The sequence below is a fragment of the Lolium rigidum genome, chromosome 2 (assembly GCF_022539505.1).
Source record: "Lolium rigidum isolate FL_2022 chromosome 2, APGP_CSIRO_Lrig_0.1, whole genome shotgun sequence".
NCBI classification, from domain to species: domain Eukaryota; kingdom Viridiplantae; phylum Streptophyta; class Magnoliopsida; order Poales; family Poaceae; genus Lolium; species Lolium rigidum.
In genome coordinates, this window is record NC_061509.1 from 32,879,966 (window position 1) to 32,898,807 (window position 18,842).

At 46.6% G+C, this 18,842-nt stretch overlaps 1 protein-coding gene across 1 annotated transcript; it reads left to right on the forward strand.

The window, feature by feature from the left end:
* Positions 1–7,126: 7,126 nt before the first annotated feature.
* LOC124691526 (E3 ubiquitin-protein ligase UPL3-like) lies at positions 7,127–15,637 on the forward strand. Its single transcript, XM_047224810.1, has 18 exons — positions 7,127–7,855; positions 7,948–8,058; positions 8,154–8,270; positions 8,375–8,542; positions 8,649–8,810; positions 9,471–9,710; positions 9,802–9,923; positions 10,066–11,458; positions 11,735–11,830; positions 12,183–13,739; positions 13,872–14,102; positions 14,178–14,282; positions 14,384–14,464; positions 14,542–14,610; positions 14,706–14,834; positions 14,945–15,064; positions 15,147–15,339; positions 15,430–15,637. The coding sequence occupies exons 1-17, from the start codon at positions 7,127–7,129 to the stop codon at positions 15,210–15,212; spliced, it is 5,496 nt and encodes a 1,831-aa protein (XP_047080766.1). The 3' UTR covers positions 15,213–15,339; positions 15,430–15,637.
* Positions 15,638–18,842: the final 3,205 nt, after the last annotated feature.

The following is an 18,842-nucleotide window of genomic DNA, read 5'->3' on the forward strand; positions in this document are numbered from 1 at the left end:
CCTATTTAAAGGTCCTTGACCTAAATCTTCGATACGGAAAAGCCACGGTACGAGAAACCATTCAGAGCCGCCGCCATCGCGAAGCCAAGATCTGGGGGACAGGAGTCTCTGTTCCGGCACGCCGCCGGGACGGGGAAGTGCCCCCGGAAGGCATCTCCATCGACACCACCGCCATCTTCATCACCGCTGATGTCTCCCATGAGGAGGGAGTAGTTCTCCATCGAGGCTAAGGGCTGTACCGGTAGCTATGTGGTTAATCTCTCTCCTATGTACTTCAATACAATGATCTCATGAGCTGCATTACATGATTGGGATCCATATGATGAGCTTGTAATCTAGATGTCGTTATGCTATTCAAGTGGATTTTACTTATGTGATCTCTGGAGACTCCTTGTCCCACGTGTGTAAAGGTGACAGTGTGTGCACCGTGTGGGTCTCTTAGGCTATATTTCACGAATACTTATTCACCGAGTTATGATTTGAGTTGGATGTCTCTATAAAATTGTGGTGTGTTAGTACCTCCTATGAATGCTCACGGTGACGAGTGTGGGGTGTTTATTAGTACTTGGGAATACATCTTTAAGGTTTGCCTACATGATGAATTAGTGTTCGTTATCTTGCCGGAGAGTAATTCAGAATAGCATAGTGAAGTGCTTATATTTATATTCAATTATGATTGCAATGTTGAGAGTGTCCACTAGTGAAAGTATGATCCCTAGGCCTTGTTTCTAAGCATCGAAACTCCGTTTATTTACTGTTCGTTGCATGTTTACTCGCTGCCATATTTTATTCAGATTGCTATTACCACTCATATACATCCATACTACTTGTATTTCACTATCTCTTCGCCGAACTAGTGCACCTATACATCCGACAAGTGTATTAGGTGTGTTGGGGACACAAGAGACTTCTTGTATCGTGATTGCAGGGTTGCTTGAGAGGAATATCTTTGACCTCTTCCTCCCTGAGTTCGATAAACCTTGGGTGATCCACTTAAGGGAAACTTGCTGCTGCTCTACAAACCTCTGCTCTTGGAGGCCCAACACTGTCTACAAGAATAGACTGTAGACATCATCCTCCAAATGACACATCCACCCGGACTTTTCCCATGGGCGAACAGGACAAGCCCGGCACGATTCCGTGGAACGTAGTGTGAGTTGGTTGTAGCATGTTCTCTGTTATACCCAGCGTATGCATGGTGTGCCGGTACATAATGTTTATGCTGCTCCCATTGTCTATCAGCACCTTGCTGAACTTGACTCGAGTCGTTGGCCCATGCATGATTGGGTCCACGACAAGAGCGTAGCCACCCGGGTTTGGAATTATTTTCGGGTGATCCTTGAACGACCATGTAATTTCCTGATCTGACCACAGCATGTATTTCGGAACTGCCGGCATCACCGCGTTCACTTCCATGGAACGGCGATGCATGCTTTGCTTGTCAGTTGGCTCAGTAACGAACACAACACAGCACAGGTGCGGATCCTTGTAAACGTTCCGGCCCAGAGGTGCCGGCGGTGGTGGTTGGCCATTGCCATCTTCCACCTGATGAACATGTTGTTGCTGCTGCCGGTTCGGCTGCGGTTGTACCGGTAGCGCATTTGCTCCAGTAAGCGGGGGTGGTGGTGGTAGTCTTCCGGTACCTTGGTCCCTTGCATCTTTCATCATGCCTCTTTCCATTAACCTTTTGATCCAAGTGCAATCTTTTGTCAAATGGTTTGCCGGCCTTGCAGGATTTGGTGTGTGCCACCGGCACGGCTGATCCATAGCAGATTCCATGGTGTACCTCTCATCATTTTGCCACGGTTTATTTTCAGCCCATTGCTTCATAGGACCCGCCCACGGCTGCGATCCTGTTTTTTGCCTCTGGCTTCCGGTGGCGCCGGAATTATCCTGCACCGCGGCTACCTGCTGCGGACCATACCTCCGATCCGGAAAATCTTCCCTTCTTTTGTTGTGCCGGTTATCCCGGTATTGATCTTGGCGTGGTTGGCTTGTTTGCGCCGGTTCAATTTGAACCGCCGGTTGCATTGGGTCTCCCAATACGTAGATATCCGCCACACTTATCATCTCTGCCAAAGTTACCGGCATGTTTCTCTGCAGCTTTTGCCACAGCGGTGAACCTCTTCTGCACCCATTGCAAAACCAGCAATGCCTTGTGCCTCGATCACCCCTTCACAGGAGTTCCTTATGGAGTTCCACCGGGTCAAGTAATCCCGGTCTGTTTCATTGGAGCGCTGCACGCACAAAGCGAGCTGCTGCAGCCTGTTTGGCATCCGATACGTACTGCTGAAGTTACTTACGAAAGCTTCCTCAAAGTCCAACCAGCCATTTATGCTTCCTGCTGGCAAATTGTTAAGCCAGATGTGTGCCGGTCCTACCAGGAAGGACGGTACGATCCTCACGTCCCAACGCCGGTTTCCTCCGTCTGTTACGGTTCCTCCGCCGCCAGCGACGTACACTGCGGTTACGTAATCCACAAGCCAATCTTCCGGCTTAGTGGTGCTATCATACGTTTTTGTGTCCCGGGGCAACTGGAAATTGCGAACCGGTGGTTCCTCTTTCATGATTCGTGGGCCAAAGCATTTTGGACCGGGAGGACCTTCCGCCTCGATCATCTCAGATAAGTACACCCTGTCCAGCCGGTGCCTCGCATCCTGTTCTGGCAGACATCTTTCTCCTACGCGTTCCCCCAAAGGGTTCCGGTAAGCACCGGTTCTTTCCATTCCGGAATCAGCTTCATCGTATCGCTCTGGTACCGCGGCTCTTGTCTGCAGGTACCTTGGTGGAGGCATTTCCTCTTCAACATAAGCTGCTCTTGGTGCACGATAATTTTGCCCGGTCTCACCTCTGCCGGCATAATCATTCCCGGCATAGCCATTTCCTGCATAGCCACGAGCTGCCCCTTGGCTTTTTCTTCCGGGTGAAGAACCGGATCATACACAGTCAGTTGTTGCGCATTCACCTCTTTTTCTCTTCTTCTGTCCGGATGGGGGGACAATGCCTGCCCATGGGACTTGCTTCCGGCATTCCTTGCCGAACGCACCGATTTCGATGCTGCGGCTGCTTTGTTCACTCTAGCAAGCTCAGCATTTTGTTCTTGTATCATGTCAAGCAACTCCCTAACGCGATCTTGCATTTTTGCTAAAGCATCTCTGGTAAGCGAGTCACACAGCTCTACTGCAGCCCTAGCAGCTTTTATGGTTTTATCCGGGCTACTGTACTTAGGTTTCTCTACGATGCTCAAAGATGCAGAGGTACTTTTCCCGGCAAGAATCTCCTTACGTAGATCCTGATCTAGATTGCGAGCTCTAAGCCGGTTTTCCGGTACTCTAGCAGCCCGAGCGCTAACAGAAGCAAAGCCATGGGCAGCGTTATACTCACGTAGGGTTAGGTTTAGCTCGCGCTGCGCCCGGATGATGTCCGCGCCTCTGGAGAGCAGCTTCTGGCGTTGCGCCTCCAGCTCCGCCTGAGCCACTGCCGGATCGATGTTCTGAGCGATGGGCGTCGCTAGCACGTTCATGGCCGCTTGGAGAGGAGTCTCCGGTGGCGCTGTAGATGCTCCCGCAACCCCTTGGTCACGCTCGGTCGGCGGCTTGGCCGTGCGCGTGGACTCTGTTTGTCCAGCGCCTTCCGCCGCGACCTCCTTGCCGGCGTCAGTCGCGCCAACCACCAACACCTCAACGCTGCTGGCGGCGTGGCCGTTGCGGACTGCAGATCTTGGCGGGTCCGGCGCTACTAGCACCGGCGAGAGGCACTGGCGCTCCGGGACAGTGCCGTAGTAGACGCAGAGGCTGCCGAACTCGATGACGCGGCCGTTCTTGGGGAACTTACCGCCGTTGGCGAAGCAGCCAGTGTTGTCGTTGATGAAGTCCATCGAGAGGACGCGATCGACGAGCGCAGTGACCACGCGCTCGCCGGAGACGGTGAGGAGGCCCGCCCGAATATGAACTCCAGCAAGCGCAGCTGCTGGCCCCATGGTGGGCGCCAACTGTCGTCGTGGTGAACAGACAGATGCCATGGGATGGCTTGAGTTGGGGCCGAATGTGCGCTAGAGGATTCGGGGGAGGATTTTGGTAAGAAAGGGATGGATTCCGGATGGATTGCCGGTAGCTTTCCTGAAGAACTTGGCCTTGGCCAGAGGTAGAAGATGAACAACACAAGAACTATCTCAACTAGGAATCTCTCTATTCCAATGTCGAATTAGGTTACAGGCTATCAGGTACCAGGTAAGTCGTCCTCGCGTAAGGGTGTGCTCCCTCTCCTTATATAGGGAAGAGGGTGGCTTACAGGGGAAGAAACCCTAGGAAACCCTAATGGCATCTTTGACTAGACAAACTACTTTACAAAGCATCTTTGGCAGCAGGTGACGCCGGTAGACCTTTAATCAGGAACGATGACATCCTCTGGTACCTTTTACGTCATCTTCTGCTTTGGCCTCAGAGCTTCGATTAAAGCTGAAGTGCTTCGCTCATCCTTGTCCTCTAGCTCTTGAGAGAATCTTTGACCAGCTTGCCGACGTGCTACAGTGTAGCTTGTACCGGTAGTCCGGTACCTTCTTTGCCTATTCCGGTATACCTCTTCTGGGATACCGGCATAGTTTCACTTAGCCACAAGCTTAACTTTCTTATCCGGAATAACCCTGAAACCGGTACCTCAATAGCCTAAAGGAGGCAAGTTCGGCATGCCTTTGGCATACCGGGGGTCATCCCCCCAACACATTTAGTCATCATAAGTACAACAACTGACTTGTCCTTTGATCCAAAAAGGATTGGTCCACTCGCTGCAATTATTATTACTGTCCTTTTTTACTCATACTTTATTTATCTACAATACCAAATACTCCTAAAAACGTGTTTGCTAGTGTTTATAGTGAATCCTTGATCGAAACTGATCGTCAACACCTTCTGCTCCATGTTGGGTTCGACACTCTTATTTATCGAAAGTACTACGATACACCCCCTATACTTGTGGGTCATTATCGACCACGCTGCGCTCCTCTGCGTCGACCAGCTGTGCAAGCAGAGCCCACTATGGCCAGCCCAACAGACCGACGAGTGTACCGTTCTGTTAGAAAAAAAGTGTACGACCAGCTGTACTCACTAGGGCTTGGCACGCGCAAAATTTAATAGCCTGTATACGACGCTGCATGGCGCATGCATGTCTCCGCCCAACCGTATGCGCGCGACCAATCACGTTGAAAAACACGGGCTGCCGCGGATCGGACGCAAAACCTTCTAGAAGTCCATGTCGCATGGCGCAGGTTAAGCCGAGTAGCAGCGATGAACAATGTACGTTGGGAATAGAGAAACCCACAGATCGGGTGGGGAATCCTTCTAGAAAAACAAATCGCACTGACGGGGTTGGTCGTTAGGGTTAGCCTAGTCAACGAACGGGGTTTTGAAGGGTTTTCGCATGTCAACGTTGTTTTCAAAAGTTTGCCATTTACAATAGCTTCATTTTGGAGAGGAAGAAGGATCCAGGTTTACTTTTTATTTTCATGTTTTAAACTTGTTTAAATTTTGGGTACGATTTGACCAAGATTCAAATGGGCATAAAAATTCAAAAAAAATCAAAAAATGAAAAACCAAAGCACATAGTCTTCTTATGTCATATAGTAAGCATTGAAGTTGATAAACAAGGTCTAGATATATTCAAACCAGAAAAATCATGTATCTACCTTCTAACCCTAAACTCTGCTGTATGAAGTCAAGCATGAAGAGACATGGAAAATTCAAAAACCTCCCAATGCTTCATTTTGGAGTGACTAAGAAGGATCCATGCTACTTTTCATTTTCATATTTTAAACTTGTTTAAATCTTGGTCAAACCTAGGATTTGACCAAGATTCAAATGGACATAAAAATCAAAAAATCAAAAAATTAAAAAATGAAAAACTAGTATTCTTTTGTCATATAGTAAGCATTCAAGTTGATAAACAAGGTCTATACATATTCAAACCATAAAAATCATGTATCTACCCTATAACCCTAAAATATGTCGTAAGAAGTCAAGCATGAAGAGAAGTGGTTTTGGATTTCAAACATGGAAATTTCAAAAACCTTCCAAAAGCTTCATTTTGGAGTGACTAAGAAGGACCCCTAGAGTTTGAGATCATTTGGAGGAGGTCGAAAAATGCTAAAATTAGAAGTGGGGCTGTTTGAGCTACCTTTGGGGCTCTTTTCTAGCTTATTTTGGACAACCGATTGCTTGTTAGAGTTGTTACCCTAGCAAAAGGGCTAGGATTGTTCACAAAACGAGCATACCATCTAGTAAAATGGTATTACATGTCACGGTTAAGCCATAAGTTCCATTTCAAATATTTTTAACTTATTTAAATTTGGTTCAAATTTGAAAGACATACAAGTTATTGCTTACATAGTGCATACATGTTCACACATAGTGCACTAGATGCCAACCCTATAGTTTGAAGTCATTTGAATAAGGTCGAAAAAATGCTTGGATTAGAAATGGGGTTGTTTGGACTACCTTTGGGGCTCTTTGTAGCTCATTTGGACAACCGGTTGCTTGTTGGAGATATTTACCCTAGCTAAAGGGCTTGGATTATTACAAATATTGCATAACAACTGATAAATGACTTGGACGTCGCCAATAGACGATCAAAATATTTCAAATATTTAGAGAATTTTAAATTTTAGTTTTATGAAATGACTCCATATTAATCCATCACAACAGCACAACCACGGAATTTCTTTTTTAATCTATGTGATATGACACCATAAAAATTATAGTAATATATATATATATATATAGGATAAATACTTATATATATCAGTTTTGTTAGTGCAAAAAATGCATCATTAGCCCGGTAGCGTAACACTGGAGATGTTTTACTGGAAAAGAAAGTGGGGAAAGGGAGTGAGGGAGAACCGGTCCGAAAGTCGTCATCACTCGCCCGACCCCCCTTCTTCCTCCTCTTCTTCTTCTTCACTGGTGAAGGAACAAAAATCCCCAAATCCCCAAATCCCCACGCCAAGCCAAGCCATTAGGGATTGTTCCTTCCATCGATTCCGTCCACTGCCTCCCGTGGGACTCGCCGCAGATCCGCCGATGCGCCCGCTTCTGCTGGCGCCGCCCGTCTAGGCACGGCAGCGCCCGCCGCTTGTATGGAAACACGCAGCCGCAAGCGCGCCGCCGCCTCCTCCTCCTCGTCGGCCTCCAAGCGCGCACGCCCGTCCCCCACCGCCGCTCCCCGCACCCGCCGTGCGGCCCCAGCGTCAGCGACACCCATGGACCCGTCCCCGTCCTCCCGCCGCCGCGCCCACAAGGGAAAGGACCCGACGGACCCGACCTCCACCTCTGCCCCGCACCACCACCACGACGTCTCCGACGACGACGACTCCGACGCCCTCCCGGCCCCCTTCCCGCCCTCCTTCACCTCCGCCAGCACGGCCCTCCAGGGCCTGCTCCGCCGCCTCGGCGCGGGCCTCGACGACCTCCTGCCCGGCTCCGCCGCCGCCGCCGCCGCCTCCTCCTCCGGCACCTCCGCCCAGCTCAAGCGGATCCTCGCCGGCCTGCAGGACTCCTCCAACTCATCGCTCCAGCTCTCCTGCCTCATGCAGCTCTGCGAGATGCTCTCCATCGGCACCGAGGACTCCCTCGCCGCCTTCCCCGTCGACGCCTTCGTGCCGCTCCTCGTCGGCCTGCTAGGGCGCCCCGACGAGGAGGAGGATGACGCAGGGGCAAGCCCCGATGTCATGCTGCTGGCAGCGCGTGCGCTGGCAAACCTCGTGGATGTCCTACCGTCGGCGTGCTCCTCCGTAGTGCACTATGGGGCCATACCCTGCTTCTGCGCACGACTGCTCACCATCGAGTACATGGACCTAGCTGAGCAGGTATTTCTTCACCTCCCAACAAATTATATGGCTCGTATAGTATATATATTCACATGACAAACAAACAAACATGCCATCCTCTCTGCTCCCAGTCTCTGCAAGCTCTTAGGAAGATCTCCCTGGAGCATCCTACGGCCTGTTTGAGAGCTGGTGCACTAATGGCTGTCCTCTCCTATCTTGATTTCTTCTCCACTGGTGTTCAGGTTTCAACTCAACTCTCTCTCTCTCTCTAGTTTCTTTCAACTGTTTCAAATGCTTACTCTATGTATGTTTCCTTGGTGGGTGGACATGCTTCTAGAGGGTAGCATTGTCTACTGCTGCTAATATCTGCAGGAAGCTGCCATCCGATGCGTCCGACTTTGTCATGGAAGCCGTGCCGTTGCTCACTAATCTCCTACACCACCACGACTCTAAGGTGCCTTCAAACTCTAAACCTCTCACCTATATTGTCTTTTATGCGTTCCATCCAGGGGATACACATCTGTTTCAACGTCTTGTTCTTGTGCAACAACTCCGCAGGTACTAGAGCATGCTTCTGTTTGTTTAACACGCATTGCCGAGGCTTTTGCTCACTATCCAGACAAACTGGATGAGTTGTGCAATCATGGGCTGGTCGCTCAAGCAGCTAGTTTGGTTTCCGTCAGCAACTCCGCAGGCCAGACATCCTTGAGTACATCCACGTATACGGTATACACAGATATGCTTTTCTTATTCTTCCGTACTGTTTACTTTTTTTTTCCCTTCCTTTCTTGTAAAAATCGTGCTAAATATGGACTGTTGGGCATCCTTTCAGGGTTTAATCCGTCTTCTCTCAACATGTGCAAGTGGGTCGTTGTTGGCAGCCAAAACACTCCTTCTGCTTGGTATTAGTGGCACTATTAAAGATATTCTTTCAGGGTCTGGTTTGGTTGCTGGGACATCTGTTGCCCCAGCTTTGTCGAGGCCTGCTGATCAGGTAATTACACTTACTTCACTCTTCTGTGGTGCTAGCCTTTGGACTAGTTTTTACATCTTCAATTCAGTTCCAATCTGTATGTATTACTATTGAAACATGACTTTAGCCATCACATGTACTGGTATTCGCCTCTTCACCCCTGATCCATAACTCACACAAAGAAAACGTATTCTCGAGGACTGCCATTAACATACACATGCATATTTTTCTTTCCTGAAGACAGGTGCCTATGTAGTAAACTAGTCCATAGTTGTCTTGACGATGAACATGCAGATTATCATCTGAAAGAAAACATATTTAGAACCAAGTAAAGTCCATGTTTAGGAGCATGAATGACTAATCAGTTTAGTTACTATCCTTGATTTAGGCTCCCTGTGTCAAGTCCTTTGAGTTGTTCTAAGGAGGCACGAAAGGAACATAAATATGCAAGTAAATCATGTATCCTATGCAGCCATGTCTCGTAGAGGTTTAAAATAATATCTTTGTTGGTGACTGGTGTATAAATAAATTTATAATACTTTCTGCAGCTACATCTTCTCTTGCTTAGCTGCTGAAACATTGATTAAAAATAATTACAAGGATTTGGTCTGGAGGGTGGGTGATATATGCTTCCATGCTTGTCTTGCGCGGATGTTCATACATTTATCTTTAACCCTGCAGATGTTTGAGATCGTGAGCCTTGCTGATGATTTACTCCCGCATTTGCCTGTGGGGATAATTACTTTGCCAACACATTGCCGTGTATTTGCTAAAGGCTCTTCTACAAGGAAACCTGCCACAGCCAAACATGACGGGGCTGGTTCAACAGAAAATGAAAGGTCAGGTCATGAGAGTCTATTGCGTGAGCACCCCGAACTTCTACAACAGTTTGGTATGGACTTATTGCCCGTAATGACACAGGTGTGTGCTCATTTTTATATCTCGTTGATGAGTAATTACAATTTACTAGACGTACTTATTCTCGTACTTAATAACATCTGCTATCTTACAGGTGTATGGTTCAAGCGTAAATGCACCAATACGTCATAAGTGCTTATCTATCATTGGGAAATTAATGTGCTATAGCTCTGCTGAAATGATCCAGGCTCTCCTTGGCACGACAAACATATCCAGGTACTGATACAAGTCTGTATTTCGATGTGTGATTCATTTCTTACAGATGATTTCAGACATTGGATTCTATCATTTATTGTACCGCCCAATATACAATTCTTCTTTTCTGATCCTTGCTGAGTTATACGAATTTCCCTGGCAGCTTCCTAGCAGGCATTCTTGCTTGGAAAGATCCACAGGTGCTGATCCCAGCTCTTCAGATAGCAGAAATTATGATGGAGAAACTCCCGGAGACATTCTCCAAGTTATTTGTGAGGGAAGGTGTTGTTCATGCTGTGGAGGCACTTATATGTCCGGAATCCGCAAATACAGTGCCTCCTCAAGTACCATCACAAGATAAGGATGGCGATTCTGTTATGTCGTCACGCCCTAGACGACAACGCCGACGTGGGGTTGCTGCAGCAACAGAAAGCAGTTTGTTAGATGCATCAAACGCTGCTAGTACCTCACCATGCTCGGCAGAAGCTCCAGTCACAAGTCTCCGTTTTGAAGTAAGCGACCGTGCGAAGGCATTCAAAGAAAAATACTTCCCTTCTGACCATGGTTCCAGCGATGCTGGAGTCACCGACGACCTTCTTAAACTAAGAGCACTCTGCGCAAAGTTGAATTCTGCAACTGAAAATGTCGTAACGAAAGCAAAAGGGAAATCGAAGGCCTCGAGTGCTAGTTATTTTGACATTTCGCATGATGCGGAGGAACAACTAGACCTGATAGTAGCTGAAATGCTCTCCGAGCTGAGCAAAGCTAATGGTGTTTCCACATTTGAGTTCGTCAGGAGCGGAGTTGTGGCTGCGTTTCTCAACTATCTGTCATGCGGGACATTTGGGAAAGAAAGGGTGTGTGAAGCTAACCTACCAAAGCTTCGCCAGCAGGTGCTTAGGCGATACAAGTTGTTCATATCCGTTGCCCTTTCTGTTGACCATGGAAGGAGTGAAACTCCGTTGGCACTTTTGGTCCAAAAACTGCAAAGCGCTTTGTGTTCATTGGAACGTTTCCCTGTTGTCCTCAGCCAGTCTAGCAGAATTGGTACTGGAGGCTCTCGTCTAACCTCAGGTCTTGGTGCTCTGGCTCAACCCTTCAAGTTGCGCCTGTGTCGAGCTCAAGGCGAAAAATCACTCCGAGATTATTCATCAAATATTGTACTTATTGATCCCTTTGCAAGTCTAGCAGCTGTTGAAGAATTCCTTTGGCCCAGAGTTCAGCGCAGTGAGGCTGCTTCGAAACCTATAGTTGTTTGTGCAAATAATTCTGAATCTGGTGCACCTGGAGCTACTGATGGTGCATCAACACCTGCATCAGCTCAGTCTGTCCGGCGTCCAACGACAAGATCAAAGTCATCGGCTGCAAGTAGTGGTACATCTAATAAAGAGACTCTGGAGGAAAGCACTAGTGCTGCTAAAGGAAAAGGCAAAGCTGTTGTCAAACCGAGCTCAGCTGAACCGAAGGGACCCAACACAAGGAATTCTACCCGCAGAAAAGCTGCTTCAGAGAAAGATTTGGACATGAAGCAAACACATGGTGACAGTAGTTCTGAGGTATGATTTTATTGCACTCTACATGAACATGAGATTTCAGGGTGTAGTTAATTAGTTATATTTCAGTGTAGCTTTGTAAGATTCAAGTGCATATTTCATGTAATTTTCGACACTAAAAAATGAGTAAGATAGGGCGAATGGTAGTAAATCATTAAGAAAAGATAACTTCCTATTGTTTTTTTTGTCATGCTGTGTTTGAAATCCGAGGATAATATTTGGAGTTGTACTTGCACTGGAACCTTGCCAAGTATTACCTTTCTATTCTGTTATGTGCAGGATGAGGAGCTGGATACATCTCATATTGAGCTTGACGATGCTTTAATGATTGACGATGATGATGACATTTCCGAGGATGAAGATGATGATCATGAGGTGATGGTTTTTTAAATTTGTTCCTTTAATTTCTTTCGTAGACTTTCGTACGATGAGATAATCTAGACACCTAGTCTGCCTATTTTTTGCCCTCCCTCACCATGTCGATCTACATTTTCCCTGCTTGACTACTATATCTAAGCTATTTATCCGCAGAGAAGACAATTGCAGTGGGGGTGGCTTATTATATAGTAAACTAGTTTATTGAGTTTATAAGCTGTGAGATGCTGAAGTCGTCTGTCAGGCTTTTAAGATCTGTCCATGCTTAGCACATAAAATTCTTTGTTGGAATAGCCTGAAAATTGTTTACTTTTTTCTACGTCTAATTAAATAACTTTGTCGAAACTCTCAGGTTCTCCAAGAGGGTTCTCTTCCTATTTGCGTTGAAGATGGGGTGCATGATGTGAAACTGGGCGACGCTGATGTCTCTAATGTTGGTTCTGCAAGTGATAGCCAGGCACAGCCGTCATCTGGTTCCAGTGCTCGAAACATTATTAGTAGGGGAGCAAATGCCGCTGAATTTCGAAGTGCAAGTGCCTTTGGATCTCAAGGTGCGATGTCATTTGTTGCTGCGACAATGGCTGGGATTACTTCTGCTGGTGGTCGTGGTGTTAGAGGTAGTCGCGATCGGCGTGGCTTGTCACTTGGAGGTAGCATAAATGAGCGCAACAAACTGGTATTCATGGCTGGTGGGAAGCAGCTTAGCAAAAATTTGACTGTATATCAAGCCATCCAGCGTCAACTGATGCTTGATGAGGACGATGAAGAAAGGTTTAATGGATCCGACTTACCGAATGATGGGAACCGCTTCTGGGGTGATGTGTTTACAATCACTTACCAGAAGGCTGATGGCCAACCTGAGAAGGGGCCCCAGGGTGGTTCCACCTCATTGCACGCAAAATCAGAATCTTACAGATCTACTTCTGAAGCACACAAGCTTTCCCTTCTCGATAGCATCTTACAAGGAGAACTTCCATGTGATTTGGAGAAAACAAACTCAACTTACAACATTCTAGCACTCTTACGTGTACTAGAGGGGCTGAATCAGTTATCCCCTCGTTTAAGAGCGCTGGCAGCAGCCGATGAGTTTGCCGAGGGGAAGATTGCTACCCTGGATGAGCTATATGAAACTGGAACCAAGGTGCCCTCGGAAGAGTTTGTCAATAGCAAGCTGACGCCGAAGCTTGCTCGGCAGATGCAGGATGTCCTTGCACTCTGCAGCGGCAGTTTACCTTCTTGGTGTTATCAGATGGCGAAAGCCTGTCCCTTCCTGTTTCCTTTTGAAACGAGGAGACAGTATTTCCACTCCACAGCTTTTGGCTTGTCCCGGGCATTGAATCGGCTTCAGCAACAACAGGGTGATAACCAGAACTCTGGTAGCGAAAGAGAGGTCCGGTTTGGCAGGTTGCAACGCCAGAAAGTCCGTGTTTCCCGTAACCGTATTCTGGATTCTGCTGCAAAAGTTATGGAGATGTTCTCAAGTCAGAGAGCGGTTCTTGAGGTGGAGTACTTTGGTGAGGTTGGGACAGGACTGGGTCCTACTTTGGAGTTTTACACACTCTTGGGCCATGAACTACAAAGTGCTCGGTTGGGATTATGGAGATCAAGTTCACCTTCCGATTCAGAAATGGAAATCGATAGAAACGGTGTGATCCATCTGGATTCTTCTGATGATGATTTGCCTGCAAAAGAACACAGCTCTGATGAAGGCAGGCAACGGATACAAGCTCCTCTTGGATTATTTCCTCGACCTTGGCCATCTAATGTTGATGCCTCAGAGGGTAGCAGATTATTCAAAGTCATCGAGTATTTCCGCTTGGTTGGTCGAGTTGTGGCAAAAGTCTTGCAAGATGGAAGGCTTTTGGATTTGCCTTTATCCACAGCTTTTTATAAGCTCGCACTTGGACAAGTAAGTACAGATCCTCTTATTCGTGAACACAGTATTTGTTTTCATTTTTTTGTTTTGTTCTACTTGAGCTTATTATCGCTGAAGTTTTTACCGTTTTCCACTTTTAACTTAGAAATGTTTTCTGTTCATTAGGAGCTTGATTTGTTTGACATCATCTCGTTTGATGCCGAGCTTGGAAAGACACTGCAAGAACTGCAAGTTCTTGTTGAGCGTAAAAGGTTCCTTGAATCCACTTCTGGCAAGAATCAGCTGGAAGCTGAAGACTTGCGTTTCCGTGGAGCTCGTATCGAAGACCTGTGTTTAGATTTTACCCTTCCAGGCTATCCTGATTATGTTCTTAAAGAAGGCGAGCAAAACAAAATTGTAAGCATTCTGTTTTATCTTTGTGGTTTTTGCTCTCTTATTGGGGGTAATGAATAATGGTATTGTATCCTCTAGGTTAATATCCACAACCTGGAAGAGTATGTTGATTTAGTAGTTAATGCAACGGTGAAGTCAGGGATAATGAAGCAGGTAGAAGCTTTCAGATCAGGATTTAGCCAGGTGCGACCTCATTTTGCTCGTTTATCAACTCCTAGTCATTTTATGTAGGTCTGGAAAGTCACTTATTTTGCCTCAACGCATCGTGTGTACCTCTGTTTTAGGTCTTTGATATATCATCCCTCCAAATATTTTCACCTCAAGAGCTTGACTATCTAATATGCGGTCGTCAAGAAATTTGGGAGGTAATGCCTCATCCCCTCTCTTGGTTTCATTTGTACCTGTTAATTTTTATTACTGAATTTAGCTTGCATTGTTGCAGCCGGAATCACTGGTGGATAACATAAAGTTTGATCATGGGTATACTGCTAAAAGTCCTGCAATCTTAAATGTAAGTGCACCCCTTTTAATGTGACCGTCAATCTGGTTATCTGAATCTGGCCTTCAGTAAATTATACAATTCATTGATCCTCTGCTTGTTTGCAGCTACTTGAGATCATGGCGGAATTTACCCCTGATCAGCAGCATGCGTTCTGCCAGTTTGTAACCGGTGCTTCTCGGCTTCCAACTGGTGGCTTAGCTGCCCTTAGTCCCAAGCTTACTATAGTTCGAAAGGTGCTTTTCTTGAAATCTGCTTTTGTAACATATATACACCTTAATTATCATTATTATTGTGTGCCATGGTTCTTTTCTCTTAACTTGGTGATGTCTCTTTTGATTGTCAGCACCCCTCGAGTGGCGTCAGTACCACAAATACAACCGGGATCACAGATGCTGCAGATGATGATTTGCCCAGTGTCATGACGTGTGCCAATTATCTTAAACTACCCCCATATTCCACAAAAGTATGGCTCTATCGGTCTGTACCTTTTTGTTTAATGCATCGTGATGCATTGCATTAACTGGCTTGTTTGGGCGCTTTTGCAGGAAGTTATGCACAAGAAGCTGCTCTACGCCATCCTGGAAGGCCGCGGATCTTTTGATCTATCGTGATCTCATAAAACTAACATACAGGCCATCCGCCATTGGATGCCCATCAATTTTATTCAGAACTAGTCTCTTCGTTGTCTGTAATAACATAGTTTGAGGTTACCCAGCTGCTCCGCAGAAAGCTTGGAAGGTTAGGTGCTGGTATTTGTCATGTTTCTTATTGGTAATAGTGACCTTCTCTTTTCCCTCCTAATGCACTGTTTATGTTTGTGGTCTTCAGTTGATTATGCTAAACAGGCGAGCCTTGAGCAAGGGCCGACAAGTGTCAGGAGCACCTTTTCCAGTACATTGTAAATAAAAGGAGTATATATTTGTCGCAAGGATTTATTCCTTGTGTCCTATCTGTAGATTGAGAATGTTGTGTCTGTGTTAGACAATGTGTACATGTGTAAACCAGTAATAAATGCGCTCTAGTGTATTTGTGATTTTGTCGGTGAAGTTTCATTCAGCTCTTGTTTGCTGGCACAGCCTAGTTCTGTTACCCACTTTCCGTTGCTGGGCAAGCACATACTAACTAAACTGGGGCATAATTCATGCCATCTAGTCTACACTACTTAAAAAGGAGGAAGATGTTCCCTATTCTGCCCACCTTACCACTACGACCAAACTTTGGTCGTCCTTCGTCGCGCGTCGCTCCCGCACAAATGGGCCGAGCCCAACAAATCCGTTACTCACCACTACCTCGCCTCCTAGGAACCCCGAACCCCGCGCGCTAGGGTTTGGCCCCGCTGCCGCTCGACCACGTCGAGCACCACCTATCCACCGCCGCTCGCCAGGACATCGCCCGCCGCACCTCTACCTGGCCCGGCTCTGCTCGAGCTCGGCCAGGACAGGAGATCGCCCCGACCGACGCCGACCGCAGTTTAGCCCTGGGCAGGAGCATGCGGCGTGGCCGCACAGCCCCCCGCCCCCCGTCGGCAGGGCCCCCCCACCCTTGAGCCTTCGACTGAGTGTCGTGGAAGAAAAGGTCATAATCCCATGGAACCCCTCGCGATTTCTGGCTGTTTAGACGGAAATAATGGTGGAGGAGATGGAGATCTCGATTTGCTTCTTTCCATCAATTCCCTCGTCAGTCTCGAACGGTTAGTACAATCCCCTTCTCTACATTATTTAGTTCATCCGATTCCGATCTGCCCTGTCCTTATTCAATTTGGATCTGTCTACGGGGAGGCTTTGAAAGAGAAAAGTAAGTAATGCGAGACAATGAATTCGACAAATGATTTTGCCTCAAAAGAGTTGGGCGAAAATCCTTTACATAACCAGTGCACTTGCCTGTTTGCAAGTTTACTACATGTGCGAGCTGAAGACATGGAGTGCAGAGCTATAGAGTGTGAGCTGGAGCGTAGAGCTAGAGTGTGAGCTTATCAAGCATATTTTGATAAATATGTAGTTGCTTTTGAATTGATTTGTCACCAATAAGACCATTGTTACTTTCTGTTATGTTATAGTGGGTCTTTCGAGAGAATTTTGTTCAGTACAACTTACTACTTGGAATATCAAAATAAGCACTTTTACTATTTGTGTATAAGGGCCCTATGTTTTTTGTTTTGCACCGGGCCCGGACATCCCAGGCCAGGCTCTCAGGAACCACCGCTTCCTAGGGTTTGGTCCCGTTGCTGCTTTCTTCCACGCCACCGCTCGACCTTGTCGATTACCACCTGTCCACTGCCACTCGTCATGACCTCGCCCGCCGCCCCTCTACCTGCCCGGCCTCTGCTCGAGCTCGGCCAGGACAGGAGATCGCCCCGACCGACCGCAGTTTGGCGAGGCCAGGCTCGCCCAGGCCCGCCTCCTCTCGCACGGAGAGATGACCACGGAACCACACGCTCAAGGACCCGCGTCCCCGCCCCCATCATTCTCCTCCGTGCTGCCACGCTCTAGCATCACCTCGGGCTGTATTAGTTATTCCAAGCACTTGATATTGCTTCTCGACCCTTTCAATTTTGATTATTATTAAATCCTCGATGCTATCATGTCCGAAAAGCTGATTTTCTTTTGGTTATGGATTGTCTTGTATCCAAATAAGCAAGTAGATTTATGGTGAAGGTGAAAATTGTTATCAAGATTCTAATCCCCTGTTGCTGCTATAACAGATCGAGATCGAGATTGGGCCGGTGGTTGCAGCTTCCTTTCTTTTGGTGGCATCTGGTATTCTGTTTTCGTTGGGGTGTGCCCTTCTGATGTTTGGTGAAGGGTTCAACCATGATCCTTGGTGGGGTTCTAAAATTTAGGGGCTGCAGCTGGTATGTTTGGTTCTGCATTTGTCCTTTTGATACTCTCCTTTTAATTCTTTTTATCAGTTGGTGTATGATTGATGGATTCTTTTTGTTTAGTTTGCCACTGTTGCGTTGGGTTTGAACGGGGTGTGCTCCGCCTGGTCATCGACGAGTACCGGTTGCCATGGACTGGTCAGAGGTGAGTAGTGTGCATGTTTTTTTACTGTATTTTGAAGTTCTTCTTCTCTGGAATTGGTCTATGCAATCCTTCAAATTGCATGCCTAGAAGAAATGGACCAAGAGCTTGGTGATGGGTTCATTATTGAGGAGAAATGATCCGTCCAATTATATAGAGTTACATACAGTATAGTAATACATGACAAAACACTAGAAGATACAAGCCCAGTAAAAAAGCAAGCCTATGTGAAGTTAGTGCATCAAGAATCGAATGACAGACTGTAGTTTTAGGTCTGTTTACACAAAAGATTCGAAGAATTTTCTCCTTTTAAATACCTACTGTGAAGGGAGATGAGATAATTGGCATGTGTTCCTAATTTGGCTGAAATTCGGCAGCTCTTATTACATCACAAATTGTCATGAGAAGTAGGCTGGATCTAACAAATTTGCCATGGTAAGGAGCATCTACCTACTGCAGTACATCCAACTACGTCTGGAGGGGTTGTGGCCCGGCAGAGGACGCCGGAGGTGGGGCGGCGGGGCCGTGGTTGTCGCTGGGTAATCCCAACATCACTGCTTCTCCTCTTCCGACCTTGATGTCGCAGCCGACCTCAAGGCTCGAGGAGCACCAGCAAAACGGCATTCACTGGCTCATTTGTGCTACCACCTTTCGCGCTAACGTCCTGGTCAGTCAGTACTCACTTGTCCAATTTTGGCAGGAATAATGGTTCCTGCATATTGCAACTGTGTGCTAACACTTTCAGTTTCAGAACCACATTATTTCAAGGTGCACTTGTTGTTATCAAATACAGTGTTCACAGGAAGATGCACTTCAGGTTTGATTTTTACCTTCAATGTTCATACTTCAGTAGTGTGCTATACATATGCTTGCATTCTCTTACTAAATTGATAATTATATATACCAAACGAACTCAATTCAACTCACATCCACTCAGGTTATTCTTGGTGAAGTCCTCAAGTTTCCATTACTTATTTTTAATAGTAGGCTAAATGTGTCAGTCGGGCATTACCAATTACTATATCAAACCATATATGTAAGAAGCCACAGGGTTACTGAAGTTTCTTCCCATCCGTCGAAAATAAAATATGTTATTTTTAAGGTTCGTATTTGTCTATGTTAACTGCAAGTTAATTGTTGGCCAAATTAGTTACTGCTGTAAACTTGGCCATTTATTTGCGAAGGAAATATTGTTTTGCTTATGTATTTACCACTAGAAAA